Genomic DNA, 26,346 nt, shown 5'->3' with positions numbered 1-26,346 from the left:
CTTCTCACCTGCAGTTGGTCCGTTAGCCATTTATCTATAATTTGGTCTTATTGGATAAGTTTCAATAGAGCGAAATGAATGAAAAGAAAATGGGTATATAGACCAAATGCATGGTTATGAGACGAAATGGTCACGGACGAACTGGTGAGTAGACGACGTGATTATTGGACCAAATGGTTGTTAGATGAAACGTTGATGGACGGAATGGCCTAGACTATATAAATGAAGGTAAACCATATGAGCGGACGAGTTGGCAATAGATGAATTGGCATTTTGCCTGTGCCCGCACCTACACGCTATTTATTGTAAAAAAAGGGGGGTGAACAAAATGTTAATAAGTCGAAAAACAATTTTGTGACTTGATAAAAAAAATGACATGTATTTTCTATTTCAAATTATGCAACATGCTCATCTCGATTTAGAAAGAAAGCCCAGAAATAAGGGTTTTTTATTAGAGAGGGTTCGGTTTTGGTTTTCGTTATCATTCGAGTAGAGGGGAGCGGGGGGGGGGTATACGTGTTTGGTGAGACTTGCATGAATTATGGCATTATTTTGAAAATGGAAAATACATATCAATTACAGATGTTGTTTCCGCCTTTTAGGCAGGGTAAACTGAACCAATTAACTAGCTTGCTTAGAATCTAGAATTTTATCTTTGGCGGATGCACGAAAAACTGTTCAAAATAACAATGGTACGCTGTCGCGGCTGTAGCCTTTTGTATTCGGTGTGAAGGCGCAACATCCCAGTCGATATGCTCACCCCCCCCCCCACACACACACATTGTGATATATTTCGTTGAGGGAAATTTGTGAAGTAACTGTTCGATGCTGTCGTCTCGCTCACCCTTTTTTTTGGGGGGGGGGGGGCGGTGCATGATAAAACTGAAATATGTGTATGCCATATTTGACAACGTTTTTGCACCCCAATTTCTTTTTAATGAAAATACATTTTCAATATAAATTAGGTCTAATGTATGGGACAATTGAATAACAATAATGAAATAAAAACAAACAAAGCAAGAAAGGGAAAACAAATGTGACATTTCATAATGCAGGTATTCGTGCCTAATTTATAGAATGCAAAATCTAGGCTTATTGCTTTGATACTGATCCGTGCTTGATAGGCCTACATTGCATAATGGGCAATTTATATTTGTATATGTTTGTCTTTATTGCAGCCACCTGGCTTTATCAAACTTGAAAAACACCCGGGAAAAACATAGGGCCTGCCAATGCCTATGTATATTCAAATGAATTTAGGTATTACTCATCGGCTTGCACTCCGAAAACCTAGCAATCCTTATATCTTCCATATTAGAAAAAAATGGTAGCTTTGATTTGTAATTTTGAGAATTAGTTATGATGCTTCAATGCAGAGAATCATAAAGTCAGAAGGGAGTGAATGACATCTACCTGACTTTTTTGTTCAAAGTGACCAATCAATGAGTTTGATTGAAATGGTGACCCGACCTGCCCTTCACCATGACTTCACCATGCACGCGCTAAATAATCAGAAACCGTAGCGATTTTTCATGTGTCCGGAGGTAGAATCCATGCACTGGCCAGGGACGTCCAAGTAGAGCTGCCGTACCCCCCCCCCCCACCAATATCCTACGTTCCACTGCCTTGCAAACGCAGCAGCGAGCCATCTGTCTCGCTCCCTGGTACAAGTATGGTCGAAGCTCCGTGTGCATTTGTCCGTGTGTGTGCTTCCGCATCATGCCTCGATTGCGCAATCCGGCATCTGTACATTCCGGCATGCACATACACTCTTCATGAAGCAGGCAGTGGACACGACGCTGTCCGAGATCCCGTTCTCAAGGAGTTCCTATTTTCAACCAGTGATGTACAGAAAGTACATTCCATAATATGAGCATGAGCATATTTGGCCGGGGCGTCTGTGTGCGACTCGAAAGGCAGAATATCGAGGGAGAGAGAGGAACACTGGAGTTGAAGGGGGGGGGGGGGGTGGAGTGGAAGAAAAGAGGAGGAATGTTGTAATTGCATATTTTTTTTTATTCTGTCCGCCATTCCTCTCCCATTATGCGCATTGAGTTCAATTTTATTCAATAATTACTTTTGATATAAACTTGAAATGAAACAGAGGCCTCGTTAGAAAGGGAGGAACAAAGCGACGGACAGAGGCGATAGAGTGGGAGGGAATGAATATCGGGAGAGGGGGGTAATCGAATTATATATTGTTTGGATATGGGGACGTGCATTACGATTTGGGGTCTAGGGGGTTTAGGAACTGACCATGATCGAGGGTAAAATAATGTCTGTTCCCTGTTGGAACTAAATATAAACCGGGTAGTGTGGAAAACGGAACGGGGTCGCGCTGGCACTGTAGCCAGGTTATCCATGGTCCCCATGGTCAACGCTTGCGCTGTGCATGTTTTATGGCGCTAGCTGCCAGCGGCTCCTGCTGCTATAGGGCAGCTAGCTCTCTCAAGCCCTTGGCCTTGGACATTTTTTGGCAGTGCTGGGGAACTGAGATGTTTCATAACGGGGGTCTTGGGAGGGTCGGGTGGCATTTCGAATTTGAACGGAAATTGTGTCAGTTGGAGTATTTCTTGATAAATTAAAATGAGGTATGAAAAAAGGGACATCAACGCGGCACGTCCCCTTGTCCCCTTGCTATCAATATGCGGACCTCCGGGAAGTTGGGAGACAGATGAAATAAGAATATCATCACTGATTATATCAGAAATGCACTTGTTTTGATTCCCGCGGCTTTTATTTTACCTCTAACAGAGCAATGCAAGTTACAAACATTGACGGTTTGACTCGATGGTCTATCCCCTTGTGGATAATTTTGCACTTAATTGGTCCAATTAATTGTCACTTTGTCTATTTATCCCTCATATTCCACCCATCTACCTCCACGTTTCACTCAATCTCTTTACGCTGTCCAATTGAAATATTGAAAATAATGTCAGGTGTAGTAGTAGGCCAAAACCGTGCCCCCGACTAACCGATTGTTGATAATGACAGACTGTATGATAAGACGAATAGGCGGCCCTGTGGCGTACCTGGGATTTTTCACGGGGGGGGGGGGTGGCAAAACCGTTCGAAGAATTTGACAAAAAAAAAAGGGTCTTCAATCAAAAAGCTCTTCTATCGTACCCGAAAAAAAAATTGACAAGGAAAAAAAAGAAGAAAGCTAGGGTCTTCAAGCTCGTCAGGGGGGGGGGTATGTCTTTTGTATGGGTTGTGATTCGTCAGGGGGGGGGGAGACTGCCCCCTCTGCCCCCCCCCCCCGTAAGTACGCTAGTGAATATAGGCCTATATTTGGCTGGTGATTGGATTGGGTCTGGTTGACATTGACGGAGACGAGGCCTATGTACAGAGGGTCAATATCGATCGCAATTTACTGAACGGCACATGCAGTTGCATGATATCACCTCACTTATTCTTGCTATACGGTTATTTTGTCTTCGTAACTGTCTTGGGGTGATTGATTTCGATTGGGTGCTAATTCACTGATTACATGGAAGTTAGTAAATTAACAACAGATCACCAAATTCCCTTCATTATCTCGATAATAGTTCCCTTCCTTTGACATCAATGTCTCCTGTCCAACTCTTTCAGGAGGCCTACCAGGTGGACACGAAAGAATCATGCACAAAAAAACGGAGAAAAACATTACCGAAAACGGCAAAAATTGCACACCGACCAGTTCTGTAAATTTGATATGAGAGGAAACATGAAACCCATACAATTTAGAAAAAAATTCTCAAAATTTCATGTTAGGGATAAAGTGTAGTAGAGGAAATAATTTCAGGGAGACGAAATGGGAATATATTATTTTCCCCTAATTGAAATACAGGGCATGAAGAAACCCATGAACCAGGATTAATTCAACATTTTGCGTTTTTCTTTTATTGTCATGAAAATGGTATTGAAATGAAGTAGGGGAGAGTGGGGAAAATAAGGACCCTTTTTAATTTCCAAATATATCTTTTTAATGTGAGGTAATGTATAGAAACGTGATTAGATGTCTATTACAAGATCTAGAGTATAGACCGACATTATGTTCATTAGAAATGTTAGAACTAATTTGCATTATTGCGTCATAACTACTTATGTCGGGTGGCTTTACATGACCCCACAAACAGTAGGTCCTAACCCAGTTGACTACCATCCTTTCTTCCCTGTCTGATTATGCCCCTGTTATTCTTGTCCTCTAAGGGAGTTTTAATGTTGCAAGAAGATATTCGTGATTAATTGCAAATTTCAGAAGCGCATTTACGAGAGATGGATCAATTACAGCTAAAGCAAATTAAATATACTTCTTGATGTAAAAAACAGGCCATCAATCAATTACATATTTGCAATGAAATGCACGAATTTCGATCACTTTTTGACATAAAATTGACTTGCGACCATTTGCAAGTTTCTCGCAACGCTCCATTAGATTTTGTATGACATGTTGTTTCCCTTTTTTTTAAATAAAGGATGGTTCACCAGTCGATCCAGTTGGTCCTAGCTCTCCAAAAAGACCCAGGGTTACAGAGGAAGTACAGTGCATTGACCCCACTGACCAACCATCGACATCAGGTCTGCAATCTTCCAGAGGGCAGCGGGGAAGTCGCAGAAAGAGGAGAGGGCGTGGTCGTGGACAATCCTGGATAGTCGGTTTCCAATCAGACACCTCATCTTCGGTTCCCGAAGGAGAAACTACAAATACAAGAGGAGCCAAGGGAAGAGGGAAAGGGAGAGACGAATCCAGGGGGAGAGGTCGAGGTACCAGAAGTAGAGGTGGAGCAAGAGGGAGAGGAGGAGCTAAAGGGAGAGGAGCCAGAGGGAGAGGCGTGACCAGAAGTCGAAGCAGGGGAAGAGGCAGAGGTGGAGCTGGGGGCAGCGCAGGAGTTGCCTCCCGAGCAGAAGTAGAGGGAGACGTGGAAAGAATTCAAGCGCTTCGTGAAGCGAGAAAACGTAAACTCAAAGTAGGTTAAATGGAAAGATGAATACGGGAAGATTCTCCCCTGACATGAAGAAAAAAAATTGGCCAGGATGGGGGGGGGGGGCTGTGCATGAGCATTGAAAAAGTGCCATATTATATGCAAAAAATGCTCCCTCACGAACGTAATATTTGCCCCTTTCACAAAAAAGGACGGGTTTTAAGAGGTTTGCTCGAGCCAATTTGTGCACTTTCTCGAATCTTTGTACCTAATAAAAGTGCCTCTCAAAAACATGTTTCCCTGAAATGAAGTGCCCGTTTTATGTTTTTGATGAATACCCCTTTGAAACAAGAAAACAATTTCAACATGTTTTATATTACCACTCATGAAGGAAAAAAAATTGTAAGAAGAATATTCCTATGTGCCTTCCTACATGTTCCCCTTGAACGTAAAGACCCGTTTCAAAACGAGTGCCCCTTTGGAAAAAACAAATTCTCATTTCTATGCATTAATACTTATGAATGAGCAAAATGGAAGAATAATCCTACGTGCTCAATATTACACTAAATAGTAAATTATCATGATAGATTGTATTAACAATTAACATCGCATCTTGGCCATTTCCCTTTTTAATATTTCTTTAATTTTATCCTTGGTTGTGGAGCAGGGGGTGTTGGTCCCCAAGTCCTCCACCATTCGGATGAGGGGTTTTGATTTACTTTTGAACTTGTGCCAATGTTGCTAATCATTTTAGTGAACTTCACGAGGGTCTGGAGACCTTATCTTCAAGGTCATTCTATTCAATGAAATATTTCATTTTTTTCTCTCATAAAAAAATGCGAAGGAGGACAAAAATTTAAAAAAGTCTGAGCAATCTTGAAATGTGTTTCTTGTCTAATTTTAATCAGGAGAATTAAAACCAAGTTGTTGAAAATGAAAACCTAACAAAAATCATACCTGTAAAGCATGAAAATCTCAACCAAAAAGTACTTTATTTTTTGTACCAAATATTGCAATAATTGATGCAGTATTTCTGATTCCTTGGGTTTCATCCTTTTCCTTTACCTGCTTTCTAGGAGGACATATCGAGGATGTCTAGAGATGAAATTGAATCATTGCTCTATAAAACAGTACAACGGAGACCAGGTATGTTGTTTGATCTTATGATGCAACCCCCCGATGACAACATCCCAAGTGGAGAGAATGTGCCTTGGTGCAGTTGTGGCAGGTGTATAGACATGCCAACCGATGCAGAAAGGTTATGCTGCGGACGAAACCCCCAGGACTGCACCAGCCAACATGCCGTAAGAATATAAAACATCACAATGAAAAAAACACCACCTTCTATCCTTGTGGGTCCAAAAAAAAGGCACCTCACAAAATGCCATGCATACATATGACCGGGAAGACTATATTCTCAGAATAATTAGATAACACATTTCTATGTTATGTGTTAAATGCTTGGATAATCAGAAGGTATTTTTTTACTGTGATGTTAAGTTGAAGTAAAATGTTTAAGTAAGGCATGGCTGCAATGGATGAATCCAGATGCCAATGATGTCATAATTATAAATCCATTTTCATAGAAATTGACTTTAGAATTGACAATAAAAAGAGTTTTCTTTAAGAATATGTTTAATAACTGTTTTTCAAAAAAGATTATGACATCATTGACTGGATTCATTGATTGCAGTCCTACCACATACCACATAAATATGGTACTAAATTATTTGGGAAGATTCTCTTTCAGGCCACATCTACTGATCGCAATTATATTCATGATGTATTTCTTTCAAATGTGGATTTACTATATTATTTATTGTAGTTACTGTTTAGTATATTTTCTTTACTGTCTTTAAATGCATGTATGGAACTGATAACAATAAGAGATTAATTAGGAAACATTATTGATGTGGGTTTAGGTAAAGGTTATCCCTGGGTTTGTCTAAGCACCACATTGACCCTATGCATTTAAAACATCGCCATTCATTCTAATTTCTAAAGACGGGGGGGGGGGTGTCAAGCTGAATGAAATGTTGACAAGCAAAAAAAGATCTCCACCACCGACTTTACTTTGTTTAGTACCCTACAAACAAATTGACAAGCAAAAAAGAAAACGGGGAGGGGGGGGGAATTATTATATAGATGGAAAACTTTTCAGGCGCGGGGGGGGGGTACAAATAGAATTTGAGGGGGGTGAGCACCTGTAACCACCCCTAGATATTATTATTGTGTATAAATATGAAATATGCATGAATATTGTTTTGTATCACTTGTGACAGTTGCTGGATCATTTTGCACACATTAATATGTATGCAAACAAGCAGATCTTTAGTTCATATTTTGCTGTTATATATTGTGTTTGCATAGGTCTTTGAACTGATTATTGATGAGGCAGCCCTATTGATCCAAAGGGCAATGTGGATTGACTTGTATAATCTAGAAGATGATCCTCAGGAACCAGGAGAAGAAAACCGGGCCATGAGACATGCTGCCTACCGGAGTTTTGTATTTTGGCAACATGGACGATTAGGACAAGGGAACAGACGGGTCATCCCCAGCTGTTGTGTGACCAAGATACGGTCTCTTTACCCTAGTTTAAATGGATTGTATACTGGTTATCTTCCTGGAAGATTTGTGTAGCATGATTTTTACCTTCTAATACAGACCATTATTTTTTCCTGTCACAGCCCTTTCTTTCCATTCAATTACTATTAGCTGGTTTTGACTTTCTTCATGTTCCTTTCATTGTCATATTGATTTTGGCGGTGTCTGCTCTCATTGCATATTCTAGGGGATGTAAGGAGATAAGCCCCCAATCACAATCTGAAAACACAATACAGGTGATGGTGACATGTTATTTACTTCTGAGTAGGTTATATCCACATTATAGTTCATACAGTAGAATGTAGAGCAAGGAAAATGCATATGATATGAACAAACTTTTTAAGTGATGGTTATCCTTTTCTGCCGTGTCACGGAAATGCATCCCGTTATGGTTATATAAGAAAGGTGGACTGGTAATGGTATAGACAAATAAATCCCGAGATTGGAGGTTAGCTTGTGTGAAAACAGAAAATTTAAAGAAATCTGTGTAAACTGAATATAATAAACAAGTAATATGAAAGTTTATTGACCATTCAATTTTTTTTTATCACTAATGCATAGGTGGATCCAGGGGGGCGGGGAGTCCCTTCACTATTTCTTATATCATTTCCTCTTTCATTTTTTGTCCTGTACTCTGATATGAGATATAGTGGTATAAATTCGAAGACTGATGTATGGGTTTAACAGATCCAGGTCCCATTTCATAAAGGTGTTGTAACTTTGCCTTTATGGCAACTACCATCTAAACCTGGATTTTGTTTAACTGCTGAGCCCTGTTACCATGGTAGTGATCATAATGGCAGTTACAACAGTTGAAAGTCCTTTATGAAATGGGGCCTGGGTTTATTAACACTAATCTGCTGAAGTTGCCACAGTTATTAAAACAGGTTGTATTCAGTTGCATTATTCAATGTTTACGCATTCGTTCTCGCCCGATGGACAATATATTTTATCATAGGGTGTTTACAACAGCCTCATATGCAATTCAAACTCCGGCATAGATATATAAATCTCATGATCTCATGTGTACTCCGTATAATTAACAGTCATTCAATCATTCAGTTTCTATTCATTGATATCCTTTAATACATTATTGTTAGAAATATATTTTGAACAGTTCAAGGCAGTAAGTAGATAATGGCAGAAACATCATATAGCAAGATGTATCTCACAAGCTGTGAAATGCATGTAATACTTCGATTAAAATGATATAAAAATACAAAGATATACCTTTTATGACTTCTCCCTTTGTATGTATGGCAATGGTGAAGAAGTGACTGATAAAAATCATAACGGTGGTTTATGCTGATGGTGATGTAGTGGTGTTCATAGAAAGTATGATTGAAATTGTCATGATTTGGTGAAAAATTGATGGTGCAAAATTCCAACAGAATGAAAAAAAACATGAAAGAACAAATGGCAAAAAATTTACAAAATAATTTCAAATGAAAAAAGTATGGATACACTTCCTCTGACCGTAATTATTACCAAAGCATGCTATGATACCTGCAAATACATTTCTAATATGTTTCCTGTACAAAATAACAAAACATGGGCTTTAATTGTAATAATCAATAATCCTTATAGAATGTTCATTTCCAAATGCAAATCTCAAAACAGCTAATATTTACCAGTACAGGCCATGAAGACTTGATAATTGCACTTACATGGAGTACCCAAAAATATGTAAAAGAGGGTTGATCAGAAATCATATTTTCTTTCAGTTTATCGTGGTATGCGTCTTTGTTTCACTTACTTAGGAATAACAAAGTTACAATTCCTGAGGTGAATTGGCAGTGTTTGTTTCATTATATATAGAAATGCAATATTGACATGACTGTGGATGGCACAACCTGCCAAATATTGAAGATAAAACATCCAAAGAATACAAACAAAATTTTTAAAGTTTGATTGCATGCATTCGAATTCATGCCACTAACATCGTGGTATAATCAGTAAACTAGGAAAGGAATAGCCCCTCAACAGTAAGGCATCAGTACCTAAAGTGTTTGCACTGTGGTGTTTCATGGCAGTATATCATAGTCATAGATATCAAAACCCAAATTCAGGAAACTATTTGTGTTTTTTACACACATTTCATCCATTTTACTATCTGCTTCTAGCCAAATTCAATACTATTTTGCTAGGTTTTGTTCTCTGATTAGAATTAATTTCATGACATATATGAGTGAAATGTTACAATTATTATGGATAAAAAGATGGAAAAGTGAATGGATGAAATGTGAATTCATGAGGAATTCACTATCCAAAATTGTTTACGAAATTTGATATTATTTAACACGTGTCTACATGAACATAAAAATTTATTATAAATTTGGAGTCATGCCAAAATCAGCAAATTCAACATATAAGATTTTACAATAAACAAGGCAATTTTTGCAATCATGCCGTTGATAGCAAAATGTGGCAATTCTTAGTAATACCGTTTAGTCATTGACATAGGCCTGTTGATCCACCAAAGTATTCTGGATTAGTTGGGATTTACAAGTTGCGAACCCACCAGAATCTGCTTATACCATAATCATGGCCATTTACAAACAATGATCTACATAACATAGACCTTACGACCCCCAGAAACTAATCTTATCCTCAATCGAGCAGATTTTGAAGAAAATCCATCATATGGTTCTTTATAACCTATGACTTACTGATAAAACAATCTCGTGTAGGGTTACTCCTAGGAAATGACCTAAGATACTAGTTACCTTTCCCAGTTCATTTTCTTTGATGTATTAACGTTTCAAATCTGATAAGAACTAGGCATAAACAGTTGATCTGAAAGCTACTCTTGCTGGAGTGTCAACTGCCATGAAAGTAGCGGAAATTCTGATTCCTAATTGGTTCTTCCAATGTTAAGGTGACAAATAAATCAGTGTTGCCGAACTGGGAATGAGATGAATAACTTTTCACAAAAAGCACAATCCATATGATAAAATGACAAGTTTATCAGTCCTAAATAACCATAGACCTTCATCATGTGAAATTAAATCATCTAATAAACAGTGTATTTCGATGACCCTTCATCCAAGTTTCATGAAATAGGTCCATTTAATTTGAAGTTACGATATTTTGAAAACTTAACCTTTCTGAATTCATTGACATACAATACAAACAATAACTGACCTTAAACTCGTGCAAGACTATCCGTAATATTCACCATCAAGCCTTAGTCTCATACCTCTGATTAATAAAATTCAAGAGATCATTATTATTCAAAATAATACCAACATGTTCTCATGTCAATGAGCCTACAGCTTTTGACTTTCATGATGTGAGCTGAAAATGATCAGTAATACTTGTCCATGTTACATGCGCTATATCCATATACTTGCAAACTTTCTGTAGTTGCAGCAAACAATTATTTCATGAGAAAGTCTTTTACACAAAGTTTGACATCCTTAACCACAACTGGTATTGTTCTTTAATGCCTCCGCAGTCAAAGGGTTAAATGACCTTGGTTATGGGGCTGAAACTAATACAAGATGAGCACTGATAATTGATTGCCCTTATGTTAAGGGACAATTCTGTGCAATGATTGTGAGAGAAGTTATCATATGAAGCACAGCAAGCTCTGTGAATTTGCCAATTCAACTAGACAAATTTTGCAACATTGAAGTACTCAATCAACCTCACTTTCTTCCACTTCATTTCGGCCCCTTCTTCTTGCTAAGATCTCTTCTATTGGAGGAGCAGGAAATGGAGCAAGGCGGGGGCGAATTAGACGTGGGTCATCTGGCCTGATTGTTGCTCTCCTAAACATCGGTCCTTCATCTGTTGCCTTCCTAACAAAGATGTCCTTCATCAAAGGTTCGATGTAGTCATATGTCTTTGGGACTTTCACTCTTACTGCGACGTAGTCACCAGCGTGCTTTGACCAAACTGCTACTTTCCTGCATCAGAGCGAAATGGGAAAAAAATTGTCAAAACATCTATTTTACATTAGCAAAAACCAATAAGCACATCTCTCACAATGATACATATTGATTTGATAGGTGCCAATCTGATCACTCTTTTTTTTCCAAATTGCAAATACATGTAAGCACAAATCTTCCAACAACTAGCTTTCCCCAGATTTCCATGAAAGGAATCTAGATTGCACTAGGAAGAATCTAACAATGCTAACGATTATCTTCTTTCTTGATATCTTGTCAAAAATTATGAGTAAAACACTCAAGCATGGCTTACATTTCCCACAAAAGTAGTTAGAAAATGAAAATACAATTTACTGAAATTAAAAGAGGCGCAATAGCACGGTCAGAAGAGCGGAAGTTACAGATCCCGGTGACCTGGTTTGATTCCCACTTGGTGCATTAGTACCCTTTGCTAAGGTAGTAATCTTCATGACCAGGTCCCTTGGGGAGGACTGCAAGTCGTTGGTCCTCTGGTTACTTGCTTAAAAGCATTCATGCTTTCTCAGCAGTCAGATATAAAAAAAAAACACTATTGCCAAAAACTAAAGAGGATTAAAAAAAAGATCCCTCTCACAGCACTAAGCTAGTTGTTGATTTGTGAAAATGACTTGGGATGCTTACTTTGGAGTTCCATCTTCATTAGTCTGGTATGGACGGTCCTTGTGGGACATGAAGTCAATCACAGCAAGAAGGTTCCTTGCTCTGTATCCAGGATACCTAGTATAAAGAAATGTGTTAGAAAAAAACAAGACATACATGTTCAATTCAATAATTTATACTCCCAGCTCTTTCCCATAATCTCACAGCAAATTGTACTCATACCTTTTTGTAAATCTCTGTAATGGCTTTTATGTAATATTTTGGTCACAGAAATTAAGGATGTAATGCTGAGGTGGAAACAAATATTAAAACAGTACATGCTACATTTGTTAAAAATCATACTCACCGAAAGGAAAACCTCTTGGATGCATACATTAATATGTGGTTGTGAAGGCTCTCGAGCATGCTCGTGTGGCTGTAATAGATTATACAGAGAAAATACTGATTGGTATTTCATAGGTCTATATGTTAATCTCGTGTTATTCATGGCAGAATCTACAAACCTAAGAGATCAGATTTTGGGAAAACTCTCATTATTAATTGTCAATTTATGCATAAAAACAAAAGTTTACTCAAATTAATTAAATAAAAGTATAAAACCCCTAAAATGCTTATTTTTGGTTCATAGACTCTTCATAGGAGTCTGATCAAATGTAGTAAAAAAATTAACATCAAATTTATATTCTTATGTTGTTTTCTAAATTTCTTATGCATTTGCTTTTTTTTCCAATTTGAATTTGCAGATTTTTCAAAATGAAATTGTTGGGGACCTTTTTTTACTGTAAGCAAGATGAAATAATGGCTTCTAATCAATAATATGAAAAATAATGACACATTTATGAATTTTGGCTGAAAAAATTATTTGCATGGGAAAGCGGCGCCTATTGTCTTGATCTGCCACATGTATGCAGGCGAGTCAAAATTATGTCCACATTTCCACTACATACAAAATTTATGTTGAATTATCACATTACAAATTGAGCAATTCAGGATTTCATATAACCTTGAAAATATGCCATGAAATACCATGACCCCCTTTTTGTGTGACAAATCTATCGAAAAAAAAAATCCTGAAGATTACTTGGATGGTGCATGATTATACATGAGAATTGTACACTTCTGCGTGTAAAACAATGTTTTGACCCTTGACCACAAGACAACCGCATCTTATCACCTCATACTCATACATTAGGCAATTGATGTATGAGTATGAGTTTATATCTATGAGACAACATAAACACATAATGCCATCAGCATCTACCAGAGGTGATGAAGGCAAATGCATGTTACTCTTACCGGTAGTTGACATAATGGCCCAAGTTGGTTAGAAACCTCTTGTCATAGCACACCTGAACCAGAGCTCTGTGTGGGTCTCCCCCACGTTCCAACCACTCCTCTCTCTCCTCAAGATCACCATGAGCACACTCAGCTGCACCTCCGAATCCAGCCACCCATGAATGTTGATTAGTGACATGGTGTGTCAAGCCATGCCACTTGGCCTGCAAATTTGACAACAATAACAAATGGAATAATACTATAAGCATTATTTTTAAATTGCAATAAAAGCAATATAACAAGTACGAAACCTCTAAATGCTGGTCCATCATTCACTCCATTAGTGTTGTGTTAAGTACCAATTTCTTGTGTGATATCACAATTACGTTGCAAAGTCAACATGCACTGGTGTCCCCTCACATTCAGCTTTCTCACCATTACAAAAAATCAAGTCATCCAAGAACAATTTTGTTTACGGTACATGCTGTTGTAGAGTATGTACATGCTATTGTAGAGCAAATGATGGAATTCAGCAGTAGCAATAGAGAGGGAAATAAATGTGGACCCCCCTTTCCAAGCTCCATATTTGAATTTATCATATTATCCGTTCTACCATGTTAGGCAGGCCAAAATAAGACAAAGATAATGAAAGATTTTGGCAGGAAACAAAAGCATGTTAAGACGTTTTTTTTTTTAAATATCAGTTATGAGAAAATAACCATACCTTGAAATCTACAAGATTCCCTCTGCATGTTTTGGAGCAATACCAAAAATGCCTAATGATGTGTTTTACCCAATACAGAAGGCTTCTTCTTGATGCTTTTGATGATGCCTATAGATTAGAACATGTAAATAGATGATCATAATAAGACAAAACAGACAATTTGTGTGAAATAAAATGTACATTTGTTAAAAACCAAAAACCAATTTGAATTAAAATTGAAAATCCAGTCGTGACTGGCTATATCAGAGCTGCCAACCTGAACAAGAACATTTCAGTATTTTCAAAGCAGAAAATCAGTATTTTGGCGAGGAAATCAGTATTTTCAAAGAAATACCATAGGACAACACATAAAAATGAAACTTGAGAAATCAGTATTTTGCATGAAACCATCAGTATTCTTCTCATTTTTCAGTACTAAATACGGAAAATCCGTACTACTTGGCAGCTCTGCTATATGCCATGTATCTCTGGAGAAGTGGGAGGGAATTTTGAAATAAAAGAGATGATGAATGGTGAAAAACTACTCCCAATGTAGTCTCTGTCATGAAATATGTCACATCATTATTATTTCCCACATACAAGGAGATTCCTTGCAAAACTTAAAAAAAAACATTGAAACCTTACAAAATTTTAATTCAATTTACCTTTGCAAGTTTCTTGGCAAGGTTCTTGGCACCGTGCCAGACGTCCCAGGAGTGTTTCACTTCGGGCTTTGATTCTCCTTTGTGAAGGAAAAAAAGTAGGGAAAAGAAAATTAAAGTTCATTTAGGTACAAAATTAACAAGATTAATTCATATAATTTTATACCTCTAAACAATTTGATCCATGAGAAAAGAAGAGACATTTTTGTGCGTGCTAAGTTTTTTCAAACGCACGATGGTAACAATCATATGCCCCTCTCCCTAGCTTTTATAGGTGTTATCATAGCACAGTCTTTTAAGGGTTCAAAAGACAAAATCAGGTCAATTCAGCATGTCCATAAAAATCTATAGATTCTAAAAACGGGACTCAGCTGCAAAGCTGCATTGTTAAGTAATTTGATGACTCTGCATATAGTTTATACTGCATATAGTTTATAGGAAACAACAAAACAAAAGACAGAAAAGATAATATCAGAGCTGCCAACCTGAACAAGAACATTTCAGTATTTTTAAAGCTGAAAATCAGTATTTTGGCGAGGAAATCAATATTTTCAAAGAAATACCATAGGACAACACATGAACTGAAACTTGAGAAATCAGTATTCTGCATGAAACCATCAGTATTCTTCTCATTTTTCAGTACTAAATACTGAAAATCCGTACTACTTGGCAGCTCTGTAATATAAAGTAATGTGAAGGATGGCAATAACATTGAAAAAAAAAACATACTCATGTATTTCGCAATTGAGGGATGGGCATCCGTTACCACCTCCTTGACTTTCAGACCTCTCTCCTCCATTATGGATAGCCCTTCCTTGAAGGCTTTTGCCTCCATGACATTGCTTTTCATGCCGACCTCCCTCTTATCAACAAAACCGACATGAAGCACATCGTTGGTTTCATGTTCCATGAAGGTATAAGTACAATATTGTGCACAGTGGCCGGGGCTGTCATTTCTTGCGTCCCCTGTAAGAAATTTTGGTAAAAGAAAGGTTCATAGGATGAAAAAAGTAACTTTTACATTGTGAATGCATTGATTGTAAGCCATTAATTACCTTAAAAACAAAAGAAAGTTATAAAAAAGTAAAAGCTTCAAAATTAATTATAGCAATGTAGGGATATGTTATTTTAAGACATTAGCTTGCTTGGCTGAACTTTGCAAACAGCCCATTGAACAAAAATTGAACAAAAATGGAGAACGTGTCCTCATAAACCCTGAAACCCACCATAATAATAAAAAAATATGATCTAGGCACAAACAGCGATTTAATAGCCTGACTTTGTTAAAAATCTGAGACATATTTAGTAGGTGCCCAGTTTTCTCAAATTTTCACGAAGTCTGTTGGTTGCAATATGTTGTTTGTAGCTCATATACACACCATTATTAGCTAGCTGGGGTAATAATAGCAGGGCCCACTGGGAGAACAGTATTCAGAACTACAGAGCTACCAAGTCTCACGCATTATGCGTGAGACTCAAGCATTTTGGTCTCTTGTTCATCCCCTCAAATCTCTGTCTCATGCAACTATCACAGCCTATCCCCATATACATTGTACACAATGTCTGTGATCTCACTCAGATTCACAGAAAATCTCACGCATAGCTGGTCTTTGAACTTGGCATCTCTGGAACTAAAGTGGCTTACCCAGGTAAACATCCCATATTATCATAGAATGTACATTCTCAGGGACAGAATGTACATTCTCAGGGACGCATTGGACGCACTGTTAGTGAATAACTTACCACATACAACAACTGGCGTTGCTTTGTGCTTGTTTATGGTTGTATCCTGGATCCCCTTCCAGCAAGCTTCTACTGCTGGGATGGCATACTGGGTCTGGATCGCATGAAATGTCCTTTGAGACATGAAATTCAATTTCGAAAATTGGGATAGCAGTTTGATTTTTTGGAAGTTGTTTCCAGACAGCAGAATTGCGCTACCAAGCCTAACATCCCCCACATGGCTTCTTCCTATGACCTCCTGGCTGCAAAATTTGCGTTCATGTTCTTTAGGACACACCTTCAACAAATAGAAATGAGGAAATATCCAATTAAGACAAAGATAAAATTAAGAGACATACTCTACTACAAACTATTCATAAACTCCACACTAGAAAAAGTTAAATGCGAAGTAGAGAGAAAGGACATAAAACAAATACTTTCTTTTGTCCTGGACTGCAATTCAAGCTTCTAAATATATTTGCAACAAATAACTCTGGAACGGTTGATTAATATATATCTACATCTACACAATGCATGAAAGTATGGCACTGAAGAGGGACTGTACTCTTAAAAAAATGTACACTGATATTCCCTTTGCAATAAATTAGTACAGGTGACTTATGGTTCACTTTTTTCAGAAAGGAATTCCCCATTCCAGCAATTCTTTTCTGAACCGATTTCATGCAAAGATGAAGGCCTCTCCTACAATGTGTTAATCAAATATATACGTTTAGTGCCTTTCTATTTGTAAAATATTTGCTAATATCCTGCATAAAGCCAGGGGAGGAATTTCTTAAATGTATATACCATAGTGAAGTAAACTGAAATAAAATAGAATTGAATAGCCTTAACATGACATTAGAACCAATCTAAAATGCTTAAATGCAAGACTGATTTTGAAGCTTATTCTACATTTGGATACAATGCTAGCACTTACCCAATTTACATGCCCAGCTGAACCATTGGCATCATGAACTGTTGCAATCGTCTCTGCACCACAAACTGCACATGTTGGGTAGGCTTCTTTTGCCAACTGTTTTAATCGGTTTTTTGATATCAGCACAAACCCTAAGTCCGAGGCCTCTTCTGGTGACACTTTTACATGCAGACCTGATCTTGTTGTCTGTAAACTGGACTCTAGTTCATTCTGCTCGCCAAGGACTTCTTCGTCCTCCCCGATTCTCCTTAAGAAAGCTATATCCTCAGGCCTGTTGAAGAAGAAGGACCCCCAAAAAAGATTTGATTTTACTCATCGTTATTATTGTTCTCTATTTATCATTTTGGCAATACCTGCCCCTCTGACCTGCTCATAAAAAGTCTTGGATTTTTATCATGCTGATATCAAGCAAAAAAGGGTGCATTTTTTCCTATCTTGCATACCAAATTCTAACTACTAACTTCATTTTTCTGCTGGAAATTTTGAGAAGGGTTAAGTGAACACTTGCCCAAATACAAACTTCATATAAAATTACCAGTATTGTAAAGTTTTAAAAACTACTTCTAAATAAAATGCATTTGAGAAAATGAGCGACAATAATGGGTATCCTGTCAGCTTGCAGTAAATGCTCAATCTTGATATTTATTTTTAATAACAATTAATCAGAATCTGACAAAGGGATTTCTGAATCAAAATAATAACGGGAACTAAGGATTTTTCAAATTCATTCAAGCATATTTCTAAGGTATGCAAATTCATTCAAGTATATTTCTAAGGTATGCATAGATTTTAATTGAAATTAATCAGAAAGGTGGCACCTTCAATCTTGGAGAAATATTCCCCATTGAAATTTAGATATCCTCACATGGGTTTGTTAGTTGTTCTTCATTCTGAATTATTTTCTGAGATTGTATTCCCTAAAAATACATTTAAAGAATTATGTCATCAGGTCGCCGTCATGAAAGAATGGAAAAAAAATTACAACACTTTTGTGTATAAATTGCAATAATTACCGTCTTTGTAATAAAACCTCTGCAGCAAAATCGCTATCACCACATTCATCTACAATATCCTCCTCTTCATGTGGATATATGAAGTCACCTACTTCAGCAAAACTTACGCTGATGCTGCAAAATCAGAAAAATGGTAAAATAATTTTGTAGATCAACCAAGTAAAACAAAAAAAATTATGCAGATGTGTACATTCTTCAAAGAGGAATGCATGTACTGCATACATTTCTGTAGACACAGGGAACACTGAAATTACTGAAAAATGAATGAAATCCAAATAAAAGATGGAAAGGTGTAACTCTGTATGATTAATTTGTTTAGTATATACCAGATCAGCATGAACATCCTGCATAATAAACTTAACCCATACACCATAAGGACAGTTGCATACCCAATATAAACAGAGGATCACATAAATGTACATTAACTTACTCATGCACATCTGCATTGTCAATATCAAGTTCTTCCTGCTGCGGTGGACTTGACGGTGCTCCAGATACAGGCCTTTCAAGATAAAATAGCAGAAAACCTTGTTAGTGTAGTTATAAAAGTTGGAATTATTATTTGACCAGATTTAGGCTGCGCTCATCTGTCAGCTATAAATGTTGCAAAATAAGACTGAGTCTGCAATCAGTTTACTATCATTGCCAAACTAAATACATGTACACATATCTGAATCTGATTCAACATTTAAAAAAATTATCAGAGTAGGATGTTTAAGCATTCATTGACCTGTGCAAGGGCAGCCTTTGACCCAATATTCCAGGAACAAAGCTTTATCCACGTAATATCTCATACCACATTTATATGTAGGGTTTATAATGACCTCTGTGATGTTTTATCTCAATATAACAAATTCTAATCAGTTTGTCACTCATACATGTATGGCCAAAGTTCTTGAAGATGAGCCACCAAATGATTCTTCATGATGAGAATGTAAAAGATGGACAGACAACCTAAAAACACAATGGCCAGAATTCACAAAGGTGGTTTTGAAAACCCATGGTTGAATCCATGGTTTATGCAGATTTCCTGTATTAATTACGCTTAATTTAGCGTGTATCGGGCGCGTGTATCAAAAATGTCCAATGCTGATGCGCGTTTTTGTCATAGTACGCTAAATTGATGCCTGTTACCATGGTAAGATACACTATTTTATTCATGAGTCAACTGTTTGAAGAGTGGACTCATGAATAAAAACAGTGGACTCATGAATCAAATAGCGTGGGTAACCACAGCAACAGGCGTCAATTTGGCGCGCTTTGACAAAAGCGCGCATCAGCACTGGAATTTTTGATACACGCGCCCGATACGCGCTAAATTAAGCGTAATTAATACAGGAAATCTGCATAAACCATGGACTCAACGGTGGGTTTTCAAAACCACCTTTGTGAATCCCAGCCAATGCCTCCATTTACAATGATGGGCAGTGACATAAAAGGTCAATGGTTCCAAAAATGCTTTTCTGTTGCTTTCCAAAAAATTATATAAAGTGGAGTACAAATAAATAAACTCACTGTTTTGAATGAAGTGATGATGGCATGGATAAATCATCTGAGGAGCTGAAAGAAAATTAATAGAAGGAGGATGTAATACACTTAAGATAACAACACACTTGACAAAAAAAACAAATGAATTATTACTTTTTTATGAAAATCACCCAAAATATGAAAAATTTGAGCTGTCATTTCATATTGGCATCAAAGTAGTACACTAACAACAACTTGAACTTGGCAAAACAAAAATTATTTACAGCCTATTCAAATTAAAATTGTTACACCTGACCCTAAAAAGTCTGGGCTATTTTGATGCCTACAAAGACAGAAGAGCAGGGGGGTGGAGGATAATTTATACATGAAGTAATAACAGGGCCAGACATAAATGTAGATTGAATTTTTTTTTTCATTTTCAGCTATATTTTAAAAAAAAAGGAAATAAAAAAATGCATATAGATTATAGACATTTCATTTATGGTCACTCTGGATACTAAAAATAAGACATTGATATACTAATATTCCAATGCATTAACAAGAGTAACTTTTGACTTTACACACTATATTATTCAGGTATTACAAGAAAGGGTAATTTTCAGATACACTATTTCCTTTGTGACCTTTCTCATCATAGCCCCAAATCTTATACATGTATACCAAATGTAATTCCCCGTTAGTGTTTAACTCCTTTCCTGGGTACAATAAAAAATGCATTGCATTTGGTCTTCAAGCCTAGGTAAGGGGGGCACACAAATAAATATATAAACTCACTGTTTTGAATGAAGTGGTGATGGCATGGATGAATCATCTGAGGAGCTATAAGAAAATTAATAGGAGGATGTAATACAATTGTGATTATGGCGTACTTGACTCAAGAATGAATAAAAAAAAATTTTTCTCTTTGGGACAATCATAAAAAATGTGATACTTGTGTTAGATTCATAACTGAATTAAAGACGGATTCTCAACTGCACATAGCCAAAATCTTTGCCTTTGCCATTGCCAGCTCTGAACTTTATCCCATACTGTATATTGCATATTATTATTTAGATGTATGGTTTTAGAGGCGCCGATATATTTTGACGTCTTGTGAGGTTGTGTCAAAGAGGCAAAATATTAAAAATGAATTTTAACGTGCATGCCTATGAATTGGATGAAATTAATATTTTGCCCTGCACACAAGATTATTTATTGGTAATGGTAAATAATTGATATTGTGCATACAGCTATTGTTACGTCACAATAAAATTGCATGGCGTATTAGTTGCAAGGTATAGCTAGGGAACGAAATTGCATCAGTTTGAATTCAGTGTTTAAAACATGACAATACTCAGTTGCCATGATTTACAGGATTAACATGAAATAGTAAATAAAACCCCACTTTTTATTCATTAATCTATGTTTAGCTTTGTGGAGGTATCTAAATAGTAATACTGGATGACCCATTTTCGTGGGATGCGTAGAAATATTGTTACTCACTGAAGAACAATATTGGATTTGTCTCCGACTCATCCTTTATTATTCTTCAGCTCGTACAATAATTGGATGGATCCCACTCAAAACCATCCAATAATCCCTACTAAAATAGCTAAGCCCTGGAACACAAAGGGATGTTATGACAATGTGATATGCCCTATACAAGAACTGCATTATTATTATACTTTATTTTGAAAATGTGAAAACCATCACATCAATCTAATTACACTGGTAATGATTTTATTTGAAATGAAGAGGAGGTTCATGCATAATCACAGTTTGAAGTCATAACTTGATTAGTTAATTAATCAATGTATCATGAATATAATTTTAACATGATCCCGAAACTAATAAACATAACTGTTAAAATGCCAAACGGTTCTCGAGTAATAAGAACAATGACCATTGTGACTATCAATCTTTGACTAATAAAATCAATATCAGATAATCAGTCCCAAATCCATACATGATCCAATGGGTTCTTGAGATGTCACACAAACAAAAACAGGTTAAACGGACAGTTGAAAGTTTTGTGCCTCAAGCACTACTCACAGTGGGTGTGCAGTGGGCATAAATTGGTACCCTAATTTGGTAAATGCTGACCTACCTATTGAGAAGAACTTGGACCTCAGTTCCGTCTTTGCCAGGAGTTGATGTCTGTACTGTCTTCCTGTAACATACATGAATGGTAATATACATGTACATCTTCATCTGGATAGATTATCTTATGCTTTATAAACATTCCTCTACATACAAGTTACCTCAATCTACATAAACACACACTTCAAAAACCAAATTCTTTCAGAATTCCAAACAAGATAATCATTGCATTAACAAAGCTCCAATTTTTTTTTCTTGAATCTATTAGAATGGATTTTAGCATTTAAGTTATTCAACTCCATGAACTTGTACACTATCATTTTGTCAACCATCAATAGACATTCGCTTCCTAGACTGATTAAAAGATGGCAATAACAGGGTATTCAAAATAGAGGGGGTAGTTAATTGGGAAGCAAGATAACCAGAAGGTGACATCATGATTCTCCCTAATTGGACAAAAAATGGTATTATGGAATAACTCTCTCTAGACTTTTTCCAAATTTTTTTCTTCCTTCCCTTTCCCCACTTTGTTTTCTGTTTTGTTCTTAAAAAAAATTGGAGTGGGAAGGGGTTGGCAGGCACAATCGTACATATATGCACACCTTGATGATCAAACAGATTTACTTTACATTCTTACAGACTATTTATCCATTGCTGGAAGATAACCAAACATATTTTGTTATGATTTAACTAGCTCCCCTATCCCAATCAAAAACTGTTTAACCCTAAACCTCCCAGGGAATGCTGATTCTTGGAGGGGGGGGGGAGAATTACGTAAAACTCCCCCATAAGATCTCAGCCGCGGGTTGCACGATCACAACGAAAAATTTGCATGATGGTAGAGAATGACGTAATTTACAGCTGCATTGGTAAATCTCTCTGAATTCATATTTTATATGATTTTTGAAATCATTCTTTTTGCTCTGATTTACTAAATACAGCTCCTAGAATGCTATTTTTGGTGAAAATATTCTTTATAGCATTCCTAACAATTGTAAATGAAAAAAATTCTGGCACCAAGAACAATTTCTTATATTTATTGTTTTTTTTAATTTCTTATGTATTTCTATGTTTTCTTACATGTTGTTTCTTTATTGTTTTTTCAATATGGAAATCGTTTCAGACTTAATTCTGATCATAAACAAAGCAAAATTACAGTGTAACTAAGTTTAATCAATAAATAGTGATACACAGGGCCGTCACCAGCTTTTTTCTAGGGGGGGGGGTGCTTTTTATGAAAAAAAAACACAAAAAACAACGTATTAACTCAATTTCATGCAGTTATATAGCCCGCCGGCCAGATCTTTTTCAAAAGAGCCCTCAAGTATCCCTACCCCCCCCCTCAGGTTTTTTTTTTTTTTTTTTTTCTGAAGGGGGGTGCGTTCGCACCCTCCGCACCCCCCCTGGCGACGGCCCTGGATACATGAATGAATTTTGGTAAAATATACAAATTGCTTTGGATTTGTACATGAAATCATGTTTATGAGCAATTTTGGGTCTGAAATGCAATTACATAATGTCGCCTAATGTCGTAACCATGCAAGAGTCACATATTTGGTCTCAAAATTTGCGCGAGACTTTAAAGTAAAAAGTTAGTGAGCAGTGAGGTAAAATAAAATTGCGCAGCAGATATTGAGAAAATTGTGGAGGGGGGGGGCGTGCATTTATGGCCCCTCCGCCCTCCAACCTGGGAGAATTACGGTTAAACTAGAAATTAGAAACCAGGCATGCATGTAACAATCAAAACAGAACTTAAACAACTTAACACCAAACTGGTAATGCGGGCTCAACTTGCTTGACCTTTTTGACCATGCAATTACAGAATGTAAAATACAGGTAGGTAAATACAGTTTTGTCTCACAAACAAAATGACCAATCAAATTATAGAATTAATGAAAATAATATGACCCACTAAGAGATAAATATCATACTTACGTGCTCAAATTGGCTCCAGTCACCACTGATTGCTCTGAGTCAGTTAATGTTCCTTCCTTTTCTTCAGACCTAAAAAGATAACAGCAATATGGACTTATGAAATAATATCGGTCTTTCCTGGAATGGATTTCAGATCACAAGTACCCGCATCTTCCTAATTCCAGAATCGGAAATTGGCACAACTTCCCTTATAACAATCACTTTCACGAATTATTATCCAATTTTTCATCTAATATCTAATCATTGCATACCGGTAGTCACTGATTTCTATTCAGCCATTGTTTCCAAACATGAACTTTCACATGTCAAATATCTATACTACATATTTGAAAAAGGGACGGCCAACTTAAAACTGTTAGTATAGCTTCATTACTTAATTATTAGGCTTGTATTACCTTGATAAACTAACCCGGTGAACTATGGAGGGGGGATAAAACCAACCCCCCCCCCTCCCGACAATTTCCGTGACCATTAATTCAACTGCATTTTTTTTACAAGGCTGCTCGCTTACTTTTTTCTTTTGATTCCTGCCCATCTTTTCAGACCAAATTTATGATGGCTGGACATCTTGGTTTATGCAACATAAGCATACCGATTCGTACCAGTACAAGTCAGACCCCAAATTGCTCAAAAAATATGTACATCTCCATAAACGTTATTTCTGTCTTGAGTTGGATCTATGTTATCAAACGTAATGATTGATTAGCTATAAAATAAATAGAATCAAAGGACATCTGGATGTGAAGTGTGACTGAGTTGAACTTGAAGTCACAAATCACAAGCTACAGGGCTACATCTACTTCTACTTCTACGACGATACTCAGCAGGATCCATAAGTCAGGATCTAAGACTAAGCTAGATTATATTTTTAAACTCATAAGTCTAGACTAGGCAAAATATAATCAGGAAGAAAATAGAACGATGATTAACCCTACATGTAAATAGACTGGGCTATTTCGAAGCCTAAGAAGAGCCCCCCCCCCCTTACAAAAATGTATGATCTCGGCCATCGATCGCGCAATCATGACAAAACTTGGCATGCGCATTACCCATGGCATAATCTACAAAACTACTAGGGCCTAGTACTAGGCCCCTATTCTGCGAAAATTTGGATTTGTACACAAATTCATGTTTTTGTGCAATTTGGGGTCTGCATACTGTTGCAAATTTGGTCTCCAAAGTTGCGCGAGACTTGAATGTAAAAACTCACAGAGCGATGCGGTCAAAAAATTTCCAAGACAAATTTATCACGAAAAATGGGGGGCTGAATCAGCTCCCCCCAATGCCCCCCAGTCATTTTAGGGTTAAGTATTGCGATTCACTCATGCATTGGTTGCTCAATACCGGTAAGGCTGCAACATTCATGCAGACTGTCTAAAGCTACATGTAAACTAAAAGTAATGAACAAATTCTAGGCCTACAGCATGATAATTTGATCCCCGGCGCGGCGCGGGGACCCGTTACCTCAACCGTACCCCGGCCGCCGTAGTGTTCGGGCGCGGCTGTAGTGCTAGAGCCGCCCAAGATGAAGTGCATGCCGGTGATTGTCGGAAGTTATCAATTACAAGGTAGAATCTTAAGTTATGTCGATTATAGGCATAAAAATGAAGAGGGTGTAAAGATTCGGTAAAAATTAGTTCTACTCACATGTCCAACAAGTTTGACAAAAATTGGTCATTGGTCAGTCCTCCTCGTAGACGAAGTTCACTCCATCGCTCAAACACCTCACTCTGAACTCTTATGGTTCCTCTCTTTTTTCTTGAAAGTTCATAAGCTTTCGAGGTCTCCCTCCTCCTTTCAAGTCGTGTACCTGGAGAGGCACCCTTCGGTCCCCTCCTCCCTTCTTCTTCATCCCCCATATTCTCTTGATTACTGGATCTAGTATTAATTATTTGGTGAGTCTGGGAATTAAACCTGCTTCTTCGGTGAATTGCAGTAGATCGCTTCGTGTTGGTTGCGCGCGCTGGTTGCGGTGTAGCGCTAAAACGATCGCCGGCCTGGCTGGGCTAGCTATACACGGTAGATGCTGACCGTGCATTGCTGCAGCAACTATGCACTTGGCGAAAAATAACATAAATCTTTGCAAACAGTGTGGAACAAAGAAATAAAGTAAGAGATGAATACTTCACGGGTAAAGGGGTGATTAAAAGTAGAGAACGACTCAGTAACAATTAATATTAAACATGCACTATCTTTACATAGGTGCACGAACACCATCGTGGTGCGACTCAAACCAAAACAAATGTTGTACTTTCTATTGTAGAGGGAGCTATGCAGGAATTCAAATACAAACCGCCGTGGCACGCCAAGCCGACGAAAATAAACCCTGTCGGGATACCCGTGTTTTTATAAAATCGATTATTTTCACTATCAAAACAGAATTTCTGTCCTTGTGCTTCATGTCAGATCATTTTTAGGGCAAACACAATCATATTATTCATAAATGAAGTGAAATGAAGACAAACGCATTTTTGAGAATCTCCAAAACT

At 37.2% G+C, this 26,346-nt stretch overlaps 2 protein-coding genes across 4 annotated transcripts in view; one reads left to right on the top strand and one right to left on the bottom strand.

Moving 5' to 3' along the window:
* The window catches only part of LOC121416098, an 11,949-nt gene extending 1,976 nt beyond the window's left edge, over positions 1-9,973 (top strand). The window contains exons 2-4 of the mRNA XM_041609556.1: positions 4,458-4,949; positions 5,981-6,208; positions 7,275-9,973. Coding sequence (XP_041465490.1) covers positions 4,458-4,949; positions 5,981-6,208; positions 7,275-7,547 — 993 coding nt within the window. The 3' untranslated portion in view covers positions 7,548-9,973. The remainder of the gene's footprint in view (positions 1-4,457; positions 4,950-5,980; positions 6,209-7,274) is intronic.
* LOC121416097 lies at positions 9,968-26,346 on the bottom strand. Of its 3 annotated transcripts, XM_041609552.1 has the most exons (16): positions 25,505-26,346; positions 23,858-23,926; positions 21,930-21,992; positions 20,618-20,662; positions 19,871-19,915; positions 18,786-18,857; positions 18,356-18,469; positions 17,343-17,613; positions 16,427-16,703; positions 15,413-15,649; positions 14,687-14,763; positions 14,043-14,150; positions 13,340-13,542; positions 12,390-12,458; positions 12,065-12,160; positions 9,968-11,422 (listed from the first exon to the last, which is right to left on the bottom strand). In XM_041609552.1, the coding sequence occupies exons 1-16, from the start codon at positions 25,714-25,716 to the stop codon at positions 11,152-11,154; spliced, it is 2,229 nt and encodes a 742-aa protein (XP_041465486.1). In that variant the 5' UTR covers positions 25,717-26,346; the 3' UTR covers positions 9,968-11,151. The 3 variants fall into 3 exon arrangements, with proteins under 3 accessions (XP_041465486.1, XP_041465489.1, XP_041465488.1); XM_041609555.1 differs by lacking the exon at positions 14,043-14,150; XM_041609554.1 differs by lacking the exon at positions 19,871-19,915.

The sequence above is a fragment of the Lytechinus variegatus genome, chromosome 5 (genome assembly GCF_018143015.1).
Source record: "Lytechinus variegatus isolate NC3 chromosome 5, Lvar_3.0, whole genome shotgun sequence".
In the NCBI taxonomy this organism is placed as follows: domain Eukaryota; kingdom Metazoa; phylum Echinodermata; class Echinoidea; order Temnopleuroida; family Toxopneustidae; genus Lytechinus; species Lytechinus variegatus.
Note: the sequence above shows the minus strand (reverse complement) of the source record. Positions and strands in the feature narration are given on the sequence as shown.

Bases quoted from the DNA above. Each gene is read 5' to 3' on its own strand.
- LOC121416097 (XM_041609552.1), bottom strand. From the start codon at position 25,716: ATGGGGGATGAAGAAGAAGGGAGGAGGGGACCGAAGGGTGCCTCTCCA. The intron at 16,704-17,342 runs GTAAGTGCTAGC...TATTTGTTGAAG, and splicing joins CAGCTGGGCATGTAAATTGG to GTGTGTCCTAAAGAACATGA. The intron at 15,650-16,426 runs GTAAGTTATTCA...AATTTCTTACAG, and splicing joins AACGCCAGTTGTTGTATGTG to GGGACGCAAGAAATGACAGC.